Below are 13,628 nucleotides of genomic sequence, written 5' to 3'. Positions count from 1 at the left end.
TCACGGGTTGTTTTTGCGATTGGAAGCCTGTGACCAGTGGCGTACCACAGGGATTGGTGCTGGGACCCTTGCTGTTTGTAGTGTACATTAATGATTTAGACATGAATATAGGAGGTAAGTAAGTTCACAGATGACCCGAAAATTGGTGTCGTAAATAGTGAGGAAGAAAGCCTTAGATTACAGGACGATATAGATGGGCTGGTAAGATGGGCAGAGCAGTGGCAAATGGAATTTAATCCTGAGAAGTGATGCATTTTGGGAGGACTAATAAGGCAATGGAATATACAATAGATGGTTGAACCCTAGGAAGTACAGAGGGCACTGAAGGCAGCAGCACGGGTAGCTAAGGTGGTTAGGAAGGCATATGGGATACTTGCCTTTATTAGCCAAGGCATAGAATATAAGAGCAGGGAGGTTATGATGGAGCTGTATAAAATGCTAGTTAGGCCACAGCTGGAGTACTGTGTACAGTTCTGGTTGCCACACTATAGGAAGGATGTGATTGCACTGAAGAAGGTGCAGAGGAGATTCACCAGGATGTTGCCTGGGCTGGAACATTTTAGCTATGAAGAGAGACTGGATAGGCTAGGGTTGTTTTCCTTAGAGCAGAGAAGGCTGAGGGAGGACCTGATTGAGGTATACAAAATTATGAGGGGCATAGATGGGATAGATAGGAAGAAACATTTTCCCATAGTGGAGATATCAATAACCAGGGAGCATAGATTTAAGGTAAGGGGCAGGAGGTTTAGAGGAAAAAAGTTTTCACCCAGAGGGTGGCTGGAATCTGGAACACACTGCCTGAAGGGGTGGTAGAGGCAGAAGCCCTCACCATATTTAAAAAGTATTTAGATGAGTACTTGAAACGCCATAGCATACAAGGCTATGGACTAAGTGCTGGAAAATGGGGTTAGAATAGATATGCTTGATGGCCAGTGTGGACACTGTGGGCCGAAGGGCATGTTTTTGTGCTGTATAACTCTGACTCTATGACTGTAATTCTTCTGGGTGGCTGGGTGTTTATGCATAGGTCCATGATTCTAGATACTCCATATCACCTGTTCCCCACCCACCCCCGCAACGCAACAGATGTTATAGGTTTCCTCCACTATGGAGCAAATTGTGATTGATTAATTAGTCATAACAATTCTTCTTGTGTATGAGAATAAAGAAAAATTATCATGCCTTTCACTACCTCATTACTATTATAATGTAGCAGCCAATTACTACACAGCAAGGTCCCACAAATATGAATGAGATAAATGGTTGCAGTTGAGATACAGATACACCATGAACTCATTGAATGGCAGAACAGGCTCGAGGTGCTGAATGGCCTACTCTTGTTCCTATTTTCCAATGTCATGGGATATTTTTCATCCATCTCCGAATAGGTTTCAAAGTGTTCCTTACTTTTAAATTCAGTAATAATGCCGAAATAAAAATACTTATGTTATTCCTTTTTTGATAGTTATTTTCATATGTATAAATCCATGTTTATTTATACCAGCAGACCTCCCTGTGGCATTGCTCATGGTGAGTCAGTGGATGTTCTATGTTATCTAAATTGCAATACATTAGAGTAACAGATTTATTCTGATTTATTGAAGTATTGTTTTCATTATAATGTAAGAGTGGAGTGCTTAATGGTTGAGTACAGTTATGTTATACGAATATTTGCATAGACATTCAAAACCAGTGACCTTGTAAATCATTTTAAAAAATTATATCATGTCTTGCCTTTTTAAGTCCAGAATCTGGAGGAAAGGGATGGGGAGTTGGAGGTGTAAAAGTATTGGGCTGGGGTGGGATGTGGTTTTACAAAATATTTGCCACATAGCCCAACAGGTCCATGCCAGTGTTTATGCTCTGCACAAGTTTCCTCCCACCATTCTTCATCTAAAGCATTAGCATATACTTCTATTCCTTTCTTTCTTGTGCTTATCGAGCTTCCCCTTAAATGCATCTATGCTTTTTGCCACAACTACTCCTTGTGGTAGGTAACGAGTTCCATATTCTCACCACTCTTTGGGTAAAGAAGTTTCTGCTGAATTTTTTTACAGGATTTATTAGTGACTATCTTACATTTATGGCCCTTAGTTCTGGTCCTGCCCGCAAGTGGAAGCCTCTACTCTACGTCTGCCCTATTAAGCCCTTTCATAACCTTCAGGATCTCTGTGAGATCACTGCCCCTTCCCCAATCTTCTCTTTTCTAGAGAAAGGTCCCCTAGCCTACTAGATATAACCCCTCTGTTGTGGTACCATCCTAGTAAACCTTTTTTGAACTTTTTTCTGTGCTTCTATTTCTGTTTTATAGTATTTTTACGACCGAGGCTAGAGGAGTGGACTGTCTTTCTCTAGTTCCACTTCTCCACGGGTCACAACATATATTTAAATATTTTACCCAGTTACCGATACAGCCAATTATATACTTGATCTATTTTAGTTTCAGAATAAAATCCGCCAACCAGGTTTCTTTAAAAAAAACAAGGTTATTAATTTATTATAAAACAAGACTTATTGAATAAGATACAAAGCTTAATAACACACAGGTTGAAATATGAAAGTTTAATATATACCCTTCTAAAATAACCCAATACACATGCACACACAAACAAACCAGTTAAAGAAAAAATAACGAAGCTTCCTCTGCAGAGAGCACTTTATAAAAAAGACAAAAAAACTTTGGCCAAATACTTGTTAATTCTTGAAGAAAAAGGATAAGGTATGGAATTTTCCCATCTAATTCTTTGGTCTGGCCTCCAGGTACATGGAGACAGCTGTCACTGGGATCTTTCCGGAGCAGTTCTTTTCAGGTGATGTCTAGGATTACACTGGCAGGCTTTTCAGGAGAATCACTGCATCAGTGGTTTCAGGTATCAAACTGGATTCTCAGGGTTTCTCAAAGAGGTGGAAAAGGATGAGCTGGTGGCTTCTCTCTCTCAGCAGGCTTACACCCCAACTGACATTCAAAACAGTCCACACCTCAACTGAACCAAAACAATATCCAAAAGCAAAACCAACTCTTGACTACCATAAATATTGACATGTCACTTTTCTGTAAACAACTCCCATTGTCAGAAAGGCTCCTGCTGTTTACTTGGCTTAAAACATGTGACTTCCAGTATGTGTTTTTAAACAAAGTCCCAAGTCATTCCAGTGACCATTTAAAAAAAAAACAAGTCCAGCATCTCCGCAGGTATTTCCACAGACTTTTACATACAAGTCAAAAATATTTTAAAAATGGAAGAACCTTCATAACAGCATTGAGACCAGAAGTGTGGCCCGTACTCAAAAGTGTGGTCTAAACAAGATTCTATACAAGTTTAATATAACTTCTCTACTTTTCAATGTTATCCCTCTAGAAATGAATCCCAGTGCTTTGTTTTCTTTCTTTAGGACCTTGTTAATCTGTGTTGCTACTTTTAGTGATTTGTGTATCTGAACACACAGATCCCTCTGGCCCATTTAGACATTTATTTTCCAAGGATTATGTGGCCTGCTTTTTCTACCTACCAAAATGTACGATCTCATACTTATCTGTATTGAAGTTCACTTGCAAATTACACCTCCATTCTGCAAGTTTATTAATGTCTTCCTGTATTTTGTTACGTTTCTCCTCTCTATTAACTGCAACACCATCCCCTCCGCACTCCCTGTCCCTCCATTTTAGTAGTTTTGTACAGGTGATTTAAAGGTTTGGGAGTGGTAGCTGAGAGGAGTGGAGGGTAGCTAAGGTTTCTGCATGCTGGAGACAGAGTCCATGCATATTGGAGGTTCGATGATTTGGGAGGTGTGTTAAGTGTTGGCTGTGATGGGAAGCTGTTGTTAGTGTGGAAACAGTGGGTGATGACATTTGGGAGAATTGGGGGCCAGTTTCTGGATGTTTCAGTAATGGGATGGAAGTCCCCTGTGGGAAGGGGTTTCAAGGAGCCAGTCAGAAAGGTACTACAGCTTTGTTTGTGTGAACTGGCTTATTAGTTCTTTAAAATATATTTTTTACCATGGTAGTAAAAGCTCGGTAAGCCTTTAAATAATTTTGAACCAAATCCTGGCTTTCAGTCAAGAGTATAATAATGGAAAATGATTTTTTTTATATATATCTGTTCATGCTATGTGGGCATCGTTGGCAGGGTCAGCATTTATTGCTCATCCCTAATTGCCCTTGAGAAGATGGCAGTGAGCTGCCTTCTTGAACCCGTGCAGTCCTTGTGGTGTAGGTACACCCCAAAGTGCTGTTGGGAAGGGAATTCCAGGATTTTGAACCAGCGACAGTGAATGAACGGTGATGCATTTCCAAATCAGGATGGTGTGTGACTTGGAGGGGAACCTGTGGTGGTGGTGTAATGTGCCTGCTGCCCTTGTTCTTCTAGGTGGCAGAGGTTGCGGGTTTGGAAGGTGCTGTTGAAGGAGCCTTGGTGCATTACTACAGTGCATCTTATAGATGGTACACACTGATGCCACTGTGTACCAATGGTTGAGGAAGTGAATATTTAAGGGTGGTGCTAATCAAGTGAGCTGCTTTGTCCTGGATAGTGTTGAGCTTCTTGAGTGTTGTTGAAGCTACATTCATCCAGGCAAATGGGGAGTATTCCATCACAATCTTGACTTGTGCCTTGTAGGTGGTGGATAGGCTTTGGGGAGTCTGGAGGTGAGTTACTCACTGCAGAATTCCCAGCCTCTGACCTGCTTTTGTAGCCACAGTATTTATGCAGCTGGTCCAGTTAAGTTTCTGGTCTGTGGTAACGCCCAAGATGTTGATGGTGGTGGGGAATTCAGCGATTGGCTAATTGCATGTTTGATTAGTAAATCCAAAGGTTGAGTTCCATTATGGTAGTCTGAGTGGGGAGAGTGAAAGAATGGCTTCAGATACAGAAATGGATTGAGGGGGAGAGCGGAAGAGCAGCTTGGGAAAGTGATTTTTGATGGGTCTGAGACAGAGGGGTGTGGAGAAAAATTATGCCTGTCTTAGAAACAGAGCTGGGAGCTAAGCATAATGCATAAATGTTAACTGATAATATAATGGAAGAATGTTACTGAAATTGTGTACTAATGCAGTGTATATGCATTGGCAATGTGCTATTTTTGCAGCTACCTTTAAGCAGTTATTTGTCTTCTGCAGCGATTGTTGTCGAGGCTAGCTGAATAATAAAATCTGTACTACTCCTATGTAGTGTGGAAGGATTTCATTTTCATGATATTTCCCTTAAGTTTTTCAAATTATGAGATGAATCCCAGTGTGTTTCAAATGGAGCAGTTATATAAAGGTCCTCACTGCCGTATGTATGGAACAAGAAAGGCTTACTTACCTAAAGGAATTGCCGGTTTGTATTTAGTCTGTGATGATAACAGAAACTTTGGGCAGGATTTTCTTGTGAGCTTCTGAACCCTGCCATCAGGCTTATATGGGGGTCAGAAGCTCGCACTGCATGGGAAACAGTAATTCACTTGTGAATTTCCCGAATTATGGCCAGAGGGCAGGTTCGCCGTCTATTTAAGGATGGTGGATGGGATCTCGAAGGAGGAGGACCAATATTTAAAAATAAGGGGTTGCCCATTTAAGACAGAGATGAGGAGAAATTTTTTTCTCTCAGAGGATCCTGAGTCTTTGGAATTCTCTTCCTCAAAAGGCAGTGGAAGCAGAGTCTTTAAATATTTTTAAGGCTGAAGTAGATTCTTGATAATGAAGGGAGTAAAAGGTTATCAGGGGTAGGCGGGAATGTGGAGTCGAAGTTACAATCAGATCAGCCATGATCATACTGAATGGTGGAGCAGGCTCAACGGGCCGAGTGGCCCACTCCTGCTCCTAATTTGTATGTTCGTATGTAGGAGACCTTCCAGGTTGAAAGCAGCAGTAGCAGGATGCCGTGCCAGTTGAGTGAGGGAGAGGGTGTGCCAAAATGGGGTGCGCGCTCTCCAACCTTTTCAAATATAAAATAAAAAATAGATTCAGCAGCAAAGTCACTCACTGGGGTGGGGGGAACCCATCCAAAGGGCAGCCTGTGGCTGCTTCTGCACCCAGGAGGGTGGTGGAGACCTCTAAGCTTGCCTGGAGCGCTGGCTTCCTGGTCTGCCACCGGGAGGCTGCTAAACTGCCCACCTCTGCTTGCGACGACCTGGAGGCCAACTGGAATATCCCAGTCGGCCTCTGACAATAGGCTTTAAATGTTTAATAGGCCTTTAATTAGTTCAATTTGCCCTGCCGCCCACTGCCCCCCACCCCCCAATCCTGCCTCCAGGAAAATAGCCTGGGGGTAGGATTGAGCTGGGGAGCCGACATACCAGCCGGCTGCGCTATTTTTACCACCCTCCCACCTGTTCCCGGCTCCAGCAGGGCCTGAAAATCCTGCCCCTTGACTCCAGAATAACTGGTAAGGTTAGAGGCAACTGGGTGGATAAATTTTTAAGTATTTAATGCAGATTACTCCATGAATCAAATTACTGAACTTGATGTTTTTAGTGCCTTGGATATGTTAATTATACTAAACTTTCTAGATACCAGAATGTTTGTGTATGTACATATTCTGGATTTTTGACTGGATGAAAAAAATGTCATAACCGGTGAAAATAGTTTCTCAAAGCTCTTCCCATAACCCAGAAATCAAAGAATGCTAAAGTTATCGATTGCCACTTGCTAGTCAGGTTCATTCACACTCCTCCAACACTCAGCTCAGCGGTGCCCTTTTATTGTGGACCTCCCCTTGTCATGAATTATTCCATTGATATATGTTATGGACATTTTGGAATTGTATGGTCCATGTACATTGGGATATAAAGCGGTATGACCTACACTATACTGAATCCTATCCTTTCTTAATAAAGCAGACACTGTTGCACAGTGACAAGTATACAGCAGCATCCCTGATTGGAAATTGTCAGCCATAGTTCGAGTTAATAGGGCTGCAAGGTACAGTAACTTATAATTTCAGTGTCCTAATTGTCCTATCATTTCTTAATTAAACTAGAGGTTATGAGGGAAAAAACAAGTGCTCAAAAAACCTTGGGCATTGAAATTGCCTCCAGAAATGCTGTAGCATGTATGTCAGAAGCAATTAATCTGTAAAATCACAATCATAGTTGAGCATTCCAACTACAGTTGTCTCTGTAGAATGGTTCTCTTCTATGTTTATTCAATAAAGTAAGCTTTATGACTTAATTCAAACTGCCTTTGTGTATTTCCCACAGCACCAGGATGGCTTATAGAAAATTGTTAAAACCTAGATAGTCTTACAGCATATGTTTGGATTCGCTTTTCCAGTACTTCGGGAGATCCTGGGTTATCAGACAGCTGAGTGTAATCTAGCCCATTTATAATCAAGTTTCCAAAGTGCCCTGGAAGCCAGCAAGTTACCATCCATGAGTTGGTCATTGGTACATGAAAGTAGAAGCTAAAGCCCCCTTATTTTTGATAACTTGAGCCTCAAAACATAAACCCTTGAGCCAACAATTCTTTAGCTGTAGTGGATGTGACAGCTGAAATGTTGTCCTTGATCAGTTGCACTGTTCAGCATTATTAAATTTTACAAGTTGAGAGCAGCTGTCAGGGAGAATTGTAGGAAGGATGACTGATGCATCCTTTTGAATGGCCTGAAACATTGTTCTCTGTAAATCTTTGGGGAGCCCTATGATTTTAATGCCAGTAATTTAACATCCTAGCAGTGCTGCACGTCAGGAACGCATGCATTTTTGGTGTCCAGTGATCATGAGGCAACATAGGAGGAGTTCCAAATTTAAAGGAGAATCTTTCCCAGCACAATTGATTGTTTGGATTTTTTTTTAAATGTTTTTTTTGCTCTGCCACTGCCAATTACACTACACTGCATTAGAAGCTGGTCATGTTCCCTAATGCCACCTGAGGCAAGTGGCCCAACGGTGATACAAATACCAAGAACCCCAGCACCAACATGCAAATAAGTGTGAGCTAGGAAGGTGCACAGGGTCTGCACTCATTACTAACGTGGGACTCAGTCTTCCTGGCCACTGATCCAGTGGGATTCCTGGTGGATCAAAATATCCAGCTCAGAAAGGGTTTGGCGATGAGTGTGAATGTATGTTTTTTTAAAATTCATTCTTGGGATGTGGGCAGCGCTGGCACCAGGTCATTGCCCATCCTTAGTTGCCCTTGAAGGTGGTGGTGAGCCTTCTTAAACCGCTGCATTAAGTGGTGAAGGTGCTCCCAGAAAGCTGTTCAGTAGGGAGTTCCAAGATTTTTGAGCCAGCAACGGTGAAGGGATGGCAATGTATGTCCAAGTCAGGATGTTGAGTTCTAATGCATCTGCTGCTTTTGTCCTTTTAGCTGGTGGAGGTTTGGGAGGTGCTGTTGAAGAAGTCTGGTGAGTTGCTGCAGTGCATCCTGTCCACAGTATACACTGCAGCCACTGTGTACCCACGGTGGAGGTGAATGATGGGCTGCTGATCAAATGGACAGCTTTGTCCTGGATGATATCGAGCTTCTTGAGTGTGGTATTCCATCACACTCCTGACTTATGCCTTGTATGTGATAGAAGAGACTTTGAGGAGTCAGGAGCTGAGCCACTTTTTTTTAATAACAGACTTAATGGCTGAATTTTACTTGCTCCTCGTCGCTGCGGGTCGTGGCGCGGGGGCCGGTAAAATGCTGCAGAGAGAGGCCTGCCTTGACCCGCGACATCGAGAAGGACCCACCGCAAATTACCAGCGGTGGGGGGACCTTGGTGCGCTCCCCCCTCCTCCCCGCAACACGGCAGCGGCGCCACAATTAGCATATGGTGAATGGTACTTACCTTTGCTGATTATGCAGCCCGCCGCCTCTCCATTGACGCTTCCTGATTTTTCGATGAACGGGTGGCCGTCACATGCTGTCCCGTTCACGATTGGAAAAGCCGACGGGTTCACCGAGGCAGAAGGTTTCACGGCAGAAGGTAAGTTTCTTCTCGGGTCTCACTCTGCATTCCTAAAGGGAGGAGGGAGGGGGGCATTACAGGGGTCTCGCTCTGCATACTGGAAGAGAGGAGGGGGGGATACACAGGGGTCTCATTCTGCATTCTTGAAGGGAGGGTGTCTGGGATTACTGGAGGGATAGTTCTGCTGGCATGAAGGAAGGTACTGTGTACCATCCCTCCGATAACCGTGTACGCTCTGTGTTTGTTCATGTTTGTGAGGGAGCAATAGCACACCAGGCACCCTGTGTGTTGGGAGGGTGCCAGAAAGGGCAGGAGCATTAAGGTTATATGGATGGTGGGGGCAATCGATTCAGCTGGTAGGATCTTGTTGTGGTCATGCTGTGCCACTCTGTGTTGGCCAAGATGGGCAATGCCATGGCAGGCCACATAGTTGATCCAGGAAAGCAGCTGATGTACCCATCAACACCAATCCCTGCCCTGTTTAGGAACCTTCGAATACATGAAGGGTTCAACTTTGTTTATCACATGGAAATAGCATTGGCTCATTCTACATTGTGTGATCCCCTGCTTGTGAGGATCCATATGCGCCAGAGGCAATATCAACAGGCAGGTCCCCGGTCGTGAGCAGCAGCCCCCAAGGGGAGCTCGCCATTACGTTTGCCGTGCATTTACAAGCCCCACATGACATTCCATTGGATGTCAGACCACCAGTGTCCGAGGCGATTGCGCATGTAGAGAGGGTGGTGACGTCTCTGTGCCCTGCTTAAGGATGACCTGCAGCCCATAGGCTCTGGTAGACATCCCATGCCTTTGTTTTTCATAGTGGCAGCGGTTCTCAAGCCTGACTCCTCTGCAGCTTTTAAGGGGCCCACCAGAGACCTTTGTAGGGTCGCACAGTCAGCAGTGCACCCCTGCATCAGGGAGGTCACCAATGCCCTGCACCGGGGAGCCAGTGAGGATGTCCATTTCAGGACTGACTCTCACAGCCAGGCCCAGAGGGCCATTGGTTCTGGCACCATTACCGAAGAACCATAGGTTGTAATGTTCATAGACTGCACTCATGTGGCCATCAGGCCTCCCGCCAGGCTACCACCTGTTGACATCACCATTAAAGGGGTCCTCTCAATCGAGGTGAAGCTGATATGTGATCATCGCAGATGTTTGCTGCGAATGTGTGACTGCTTCTTAGGCAGCTGCTATGACACCTGGGTCTTGCGCCAGTCCCGGCTGTTACCGCTGTTCACTGAACTGGCTCAGATGGAGGGGTGGCCTCTTGGAGATAAGGGCTATCCTTTGCAGACGTGACTCCCGACACCAGTGAGAGACCTCAACAATGCAGAGGAGAGATACAATGCCAGCCACTGAGCTACATGAGCCACCAATGAGCGGGAGATTGGCATGCTGAAAGAACACCTCCAATGCCTGTATGGATAGGGTGATGCCTTGTACTACGGGCCAAAAAGGCCAGCTCCTTTCTTTGCTACTCTGAACAACAGCTCACCCAATAGGGGCCAGGCTTGGCATGATGAGAGACATCAACAGGATTCCTCCTCAGACTATGAGGACACACAACATGAAAGACGCATGGGAGGGCAGATGGCACCCAGGCTCTGCACGCAGGACTAGCAGTGAGGTAGAGATATACGGAAATGGCTTATCAGACAAATGCTGCCTGCTCCATAGGAACCAACATGAGCTTGGCAAGCCACACATCACTCTCGCTCTGCTATGCACCAGTCCACATCTGCAGCATCCCTGTGTAAACCATTAGAGGCAGCAGCTGACCGAGCCAATGTCCATGTCACTGCATCCATGGAGACGCTCATGAGTAATGGTGGCATGGCAATGTTATTGTATAGGTTGGCTCTCCTGAAGGGCCAATGGTGCAGAGGGATGTGACATTGGCCCTACATGTTGGCACACATCATTCACACAGAGAAAAGGACACACATGTTGGTGAGGAACATTTAGTGAAAGACTTATTTACATTGCTGTGACACCCGTGCATTCCCATTTGTGTCAGTGTGTTCTCTGTAAATGTCTGTAATACCTTTTATGGTCGATTTGAAGTTTCATGTCCTGGAATGTGCAAATTTAAGATTATTCACCCAGGTGTGGCATGCCTACAAGAAGGAATGTTACACTTGAGTGGAAGAAGAGGATTGCAACTTCATAGGACACTGGGACACAGTAGGGTAAGTGTGTGGTAGCAAAGTGGAAAGTGCTGGGGTCACTCAGCAGGTCAGGCAGCATCTGTGGAGAGAGAAGCAGAGTTAACTTTCAGGTCTGTGAACTTGGACAAGTTAACTCTGCTTCTCTCTCCACAGATGCTGCCTGACCTGCTGGATTTCTGCAGCACTTTCTGCTTTGTTGCCAGATTGACAGCAGCCCCTCTCTTCAGCAGTCAGATAAGTATTCTTTGACAGCTGTCAGGAAGCAGGTGCTGGGGCGCTTAAAATAGGGCCCCAGCACCTGCTGCACAACTGTCAAAAACTCTTAAAAGGGGCCTGGGGTATAAAGGCACCTAAAAAAAAAAATGGGATTAGATACAGAGTAAAGCTCCCAAAAAAAAGAAGAAAAAACTGTCAAAAACTCTCTCACTACACCGAATGTCCTGCCTTTCCCCACGTAATATGGGGAAGGCGGCTTGGCGCCGTGATTCTAATGAACCCCCGCATGTCATATCGCAGGGGCTCTGCAGTGGCCACTAAGTGCAGGCACCCCGCTGAGTTGAAAGGGCGCCGCCGTGCAATGCAGCAACCAAATAAAATTCAGCCCAATATGTGGATTATTACTGAAACTGTAAATGATCACCAAATATTAATACAGTATAATTAAGGTAGAGCTGGTTGAGTGAAAGTTTTAACTTTTTATTGCTTTTTTTAAAAAAAATCTACAAATCATGGCAATCTGAAACAAAATTAGAAATTGATGGAAGTACACAACAGGTCAATCAGTGAGAAAAGTCAGCTAATGTTAACTGGTGTAACTTATCCTTAAAGTGGATATCTGAGTGAACATTTCAATGAGGTTCGGAAAACAAAGGAGGGAAGAAACTACAGCTTTACCAATCAGTGATGTTGCAGGCCATTTAACGCGTTTTCAGTTCTACTGAAAGGTTATATCGAAATGCTAACTTTTTAATAGCTGTTCTGTATTTTTTGCACTTTCTAGTTTTGTTTCAGATGTTAAACTTTTTGAACACTAAGCATGATGATAATTAATGCACCTAATATATTATACAAACCACTATGCGTCACAATGGAGTGATATCAGAACATCGAACTAATTCATGTAGTGTGTAATCATTAAATTCTTGAATATATTTCAGAATTATTTGTGGTTGTGAACTTAAAACTTCCAGGAAATACATGATGTCAACGAAATGCCCCTTTTCTGTGCTTTTACAGAATTTGAAGCAATCAGCTCTAATTTTTTAGAGGATTCAAGTCCAGGTACAGCATCTGTGTCTACTGAAGTATCTCAGTACGATGCCAGCAAACATTCCCCAGTTTTTTATGGACATATGGTAGCAAAGGTAATTCTAAAATGTCTGCTTTATTTATCTGTACAATCTAATAGTAAATTGTAATCTATTTTAGATCAAAAGCTTGCAGAAATCAAAGGCACAAAAAATGTTAAATAAAATTGCAATAAGCATTATGTAGCAGGAATTGAACTTTAATTTGTTTTATTAAAACTATATTTAACTGCCAGCGACTTGTAATTTCAATTATTCTTATGGATTTTCTCCACTGCATGTACTGAACAAGGAATTACATGATTTTGTTCAAAGCTTTGATTAAAATTAATGAAACTATTAAGACAAAATAAATGTTACTCACCAGGATTATACCTCCTAAGTATTTGTTGTAAGAACTATATAATGTATTGAATTTAAAATAAGTGACTTGATCTGTGGCATTGCTCGTGGACAGAATTTAGAAATATTGTATATATGCTATACTATACTACAGTTTGCACCACATACACCATCCCCATGTGTCTCACCACTGCCTATATCGAGCAAATGGAGCTAACCATTTGTCATTACCAGTAGTACTGTTTAAAACAGTACTAAGTGTGCCTACTATTTTGGGCAGTTGAACCATTGAATCAGAGAATGATTACAGAACAGAAGGAAGCCATTCAGCCTGTTAAGTCTGCACCAACTCTCTGCAAAGGCAACTCAGCTAGTCCTGCTCCCCTGCCCTTTCCCAATAACCCTACAATTTTTTTATCTTCAAGTACTTATCCAATTCCCTTTTGATGGCCACAATTGAATCTGCCTCCACCACCCTCTCAGGCCAGATCCTAAGCACTCGCTGTGTAATAAGTTTTCTCATGTTGCCTTTCGTTCTTTTGCCTGTCACCTTAAATTGGTGTCCTCTGGTTCTCGACTCCTCCACTAAAGGGAACAGTTTCTCTCTATCTACTTTGTCCAGACCCCTCATGATTTTGAACACCTCTATCAAATCTCCTCTCAACCTTCTCTTTGAGGAGAACAACTTCATCTTCTCTAGTCTATCCTCATAACTGAACCATAGAACCATAGAACAATTATGGCACAGAAGGGGGCCATTCAGTCCATCGTGTCCACGCCAGCCAAAAAAACTAGTTGCCCAATCTAATTCCACCTTCCAGCACCTGGTCCATAGCTTTGCCAGTTACAGCATTTCAGGTGCATGTCCAGGTACCTTTTAAAAGTATTGAGGATTTCTGCCTCCACCACTATTCCTGGCAGCAAATTCC

The 13,628-nt window shown here is 43.4% G+C and overlaps 1 protein-coding gene across 1 annotated transcript in view; it reads left to right on the top strand.

The window, feature by feature from the left end:
• The window catches only part of iqck (IQ motif containing K), a 156,868-nt gene that overhangs the window by 24,761 nt on the left and 118,479 nt on the right, over nt 1–13,628 (top strand). Inside the window, exon 2 of the mRNA XM_068056166.1 lies at nt 12,287–12,414. Within this exon, the coding sequence (XP_067912267.1) occupies nt 12,287–12,414 (128 nt within the window). The remainder of the gene's footprint in view (nt 1–12,286; nt 12,415–13,628) is intronic.

Source organism: Heterodontus francisci, chromosome 24 (assembly GCF_036365525.1).
Source record: "Heterodontus francisci isolate sHetFra1 chromosome 24, sHetFra1.hap1, whole genome shotgun sequence".
Lineage (NCBI taxonomy): Eukaryota > Metazoa > Chordata > Chondrichthyes > Heterodontiformes > Heterodontidae > Heterodontus > Heterodontus francisci.
The sequence above is the reverse complement of the archived record's forward strand: the minus strand, read 5'-3'. Positions and strand labels throughout refer to the sequence as shown.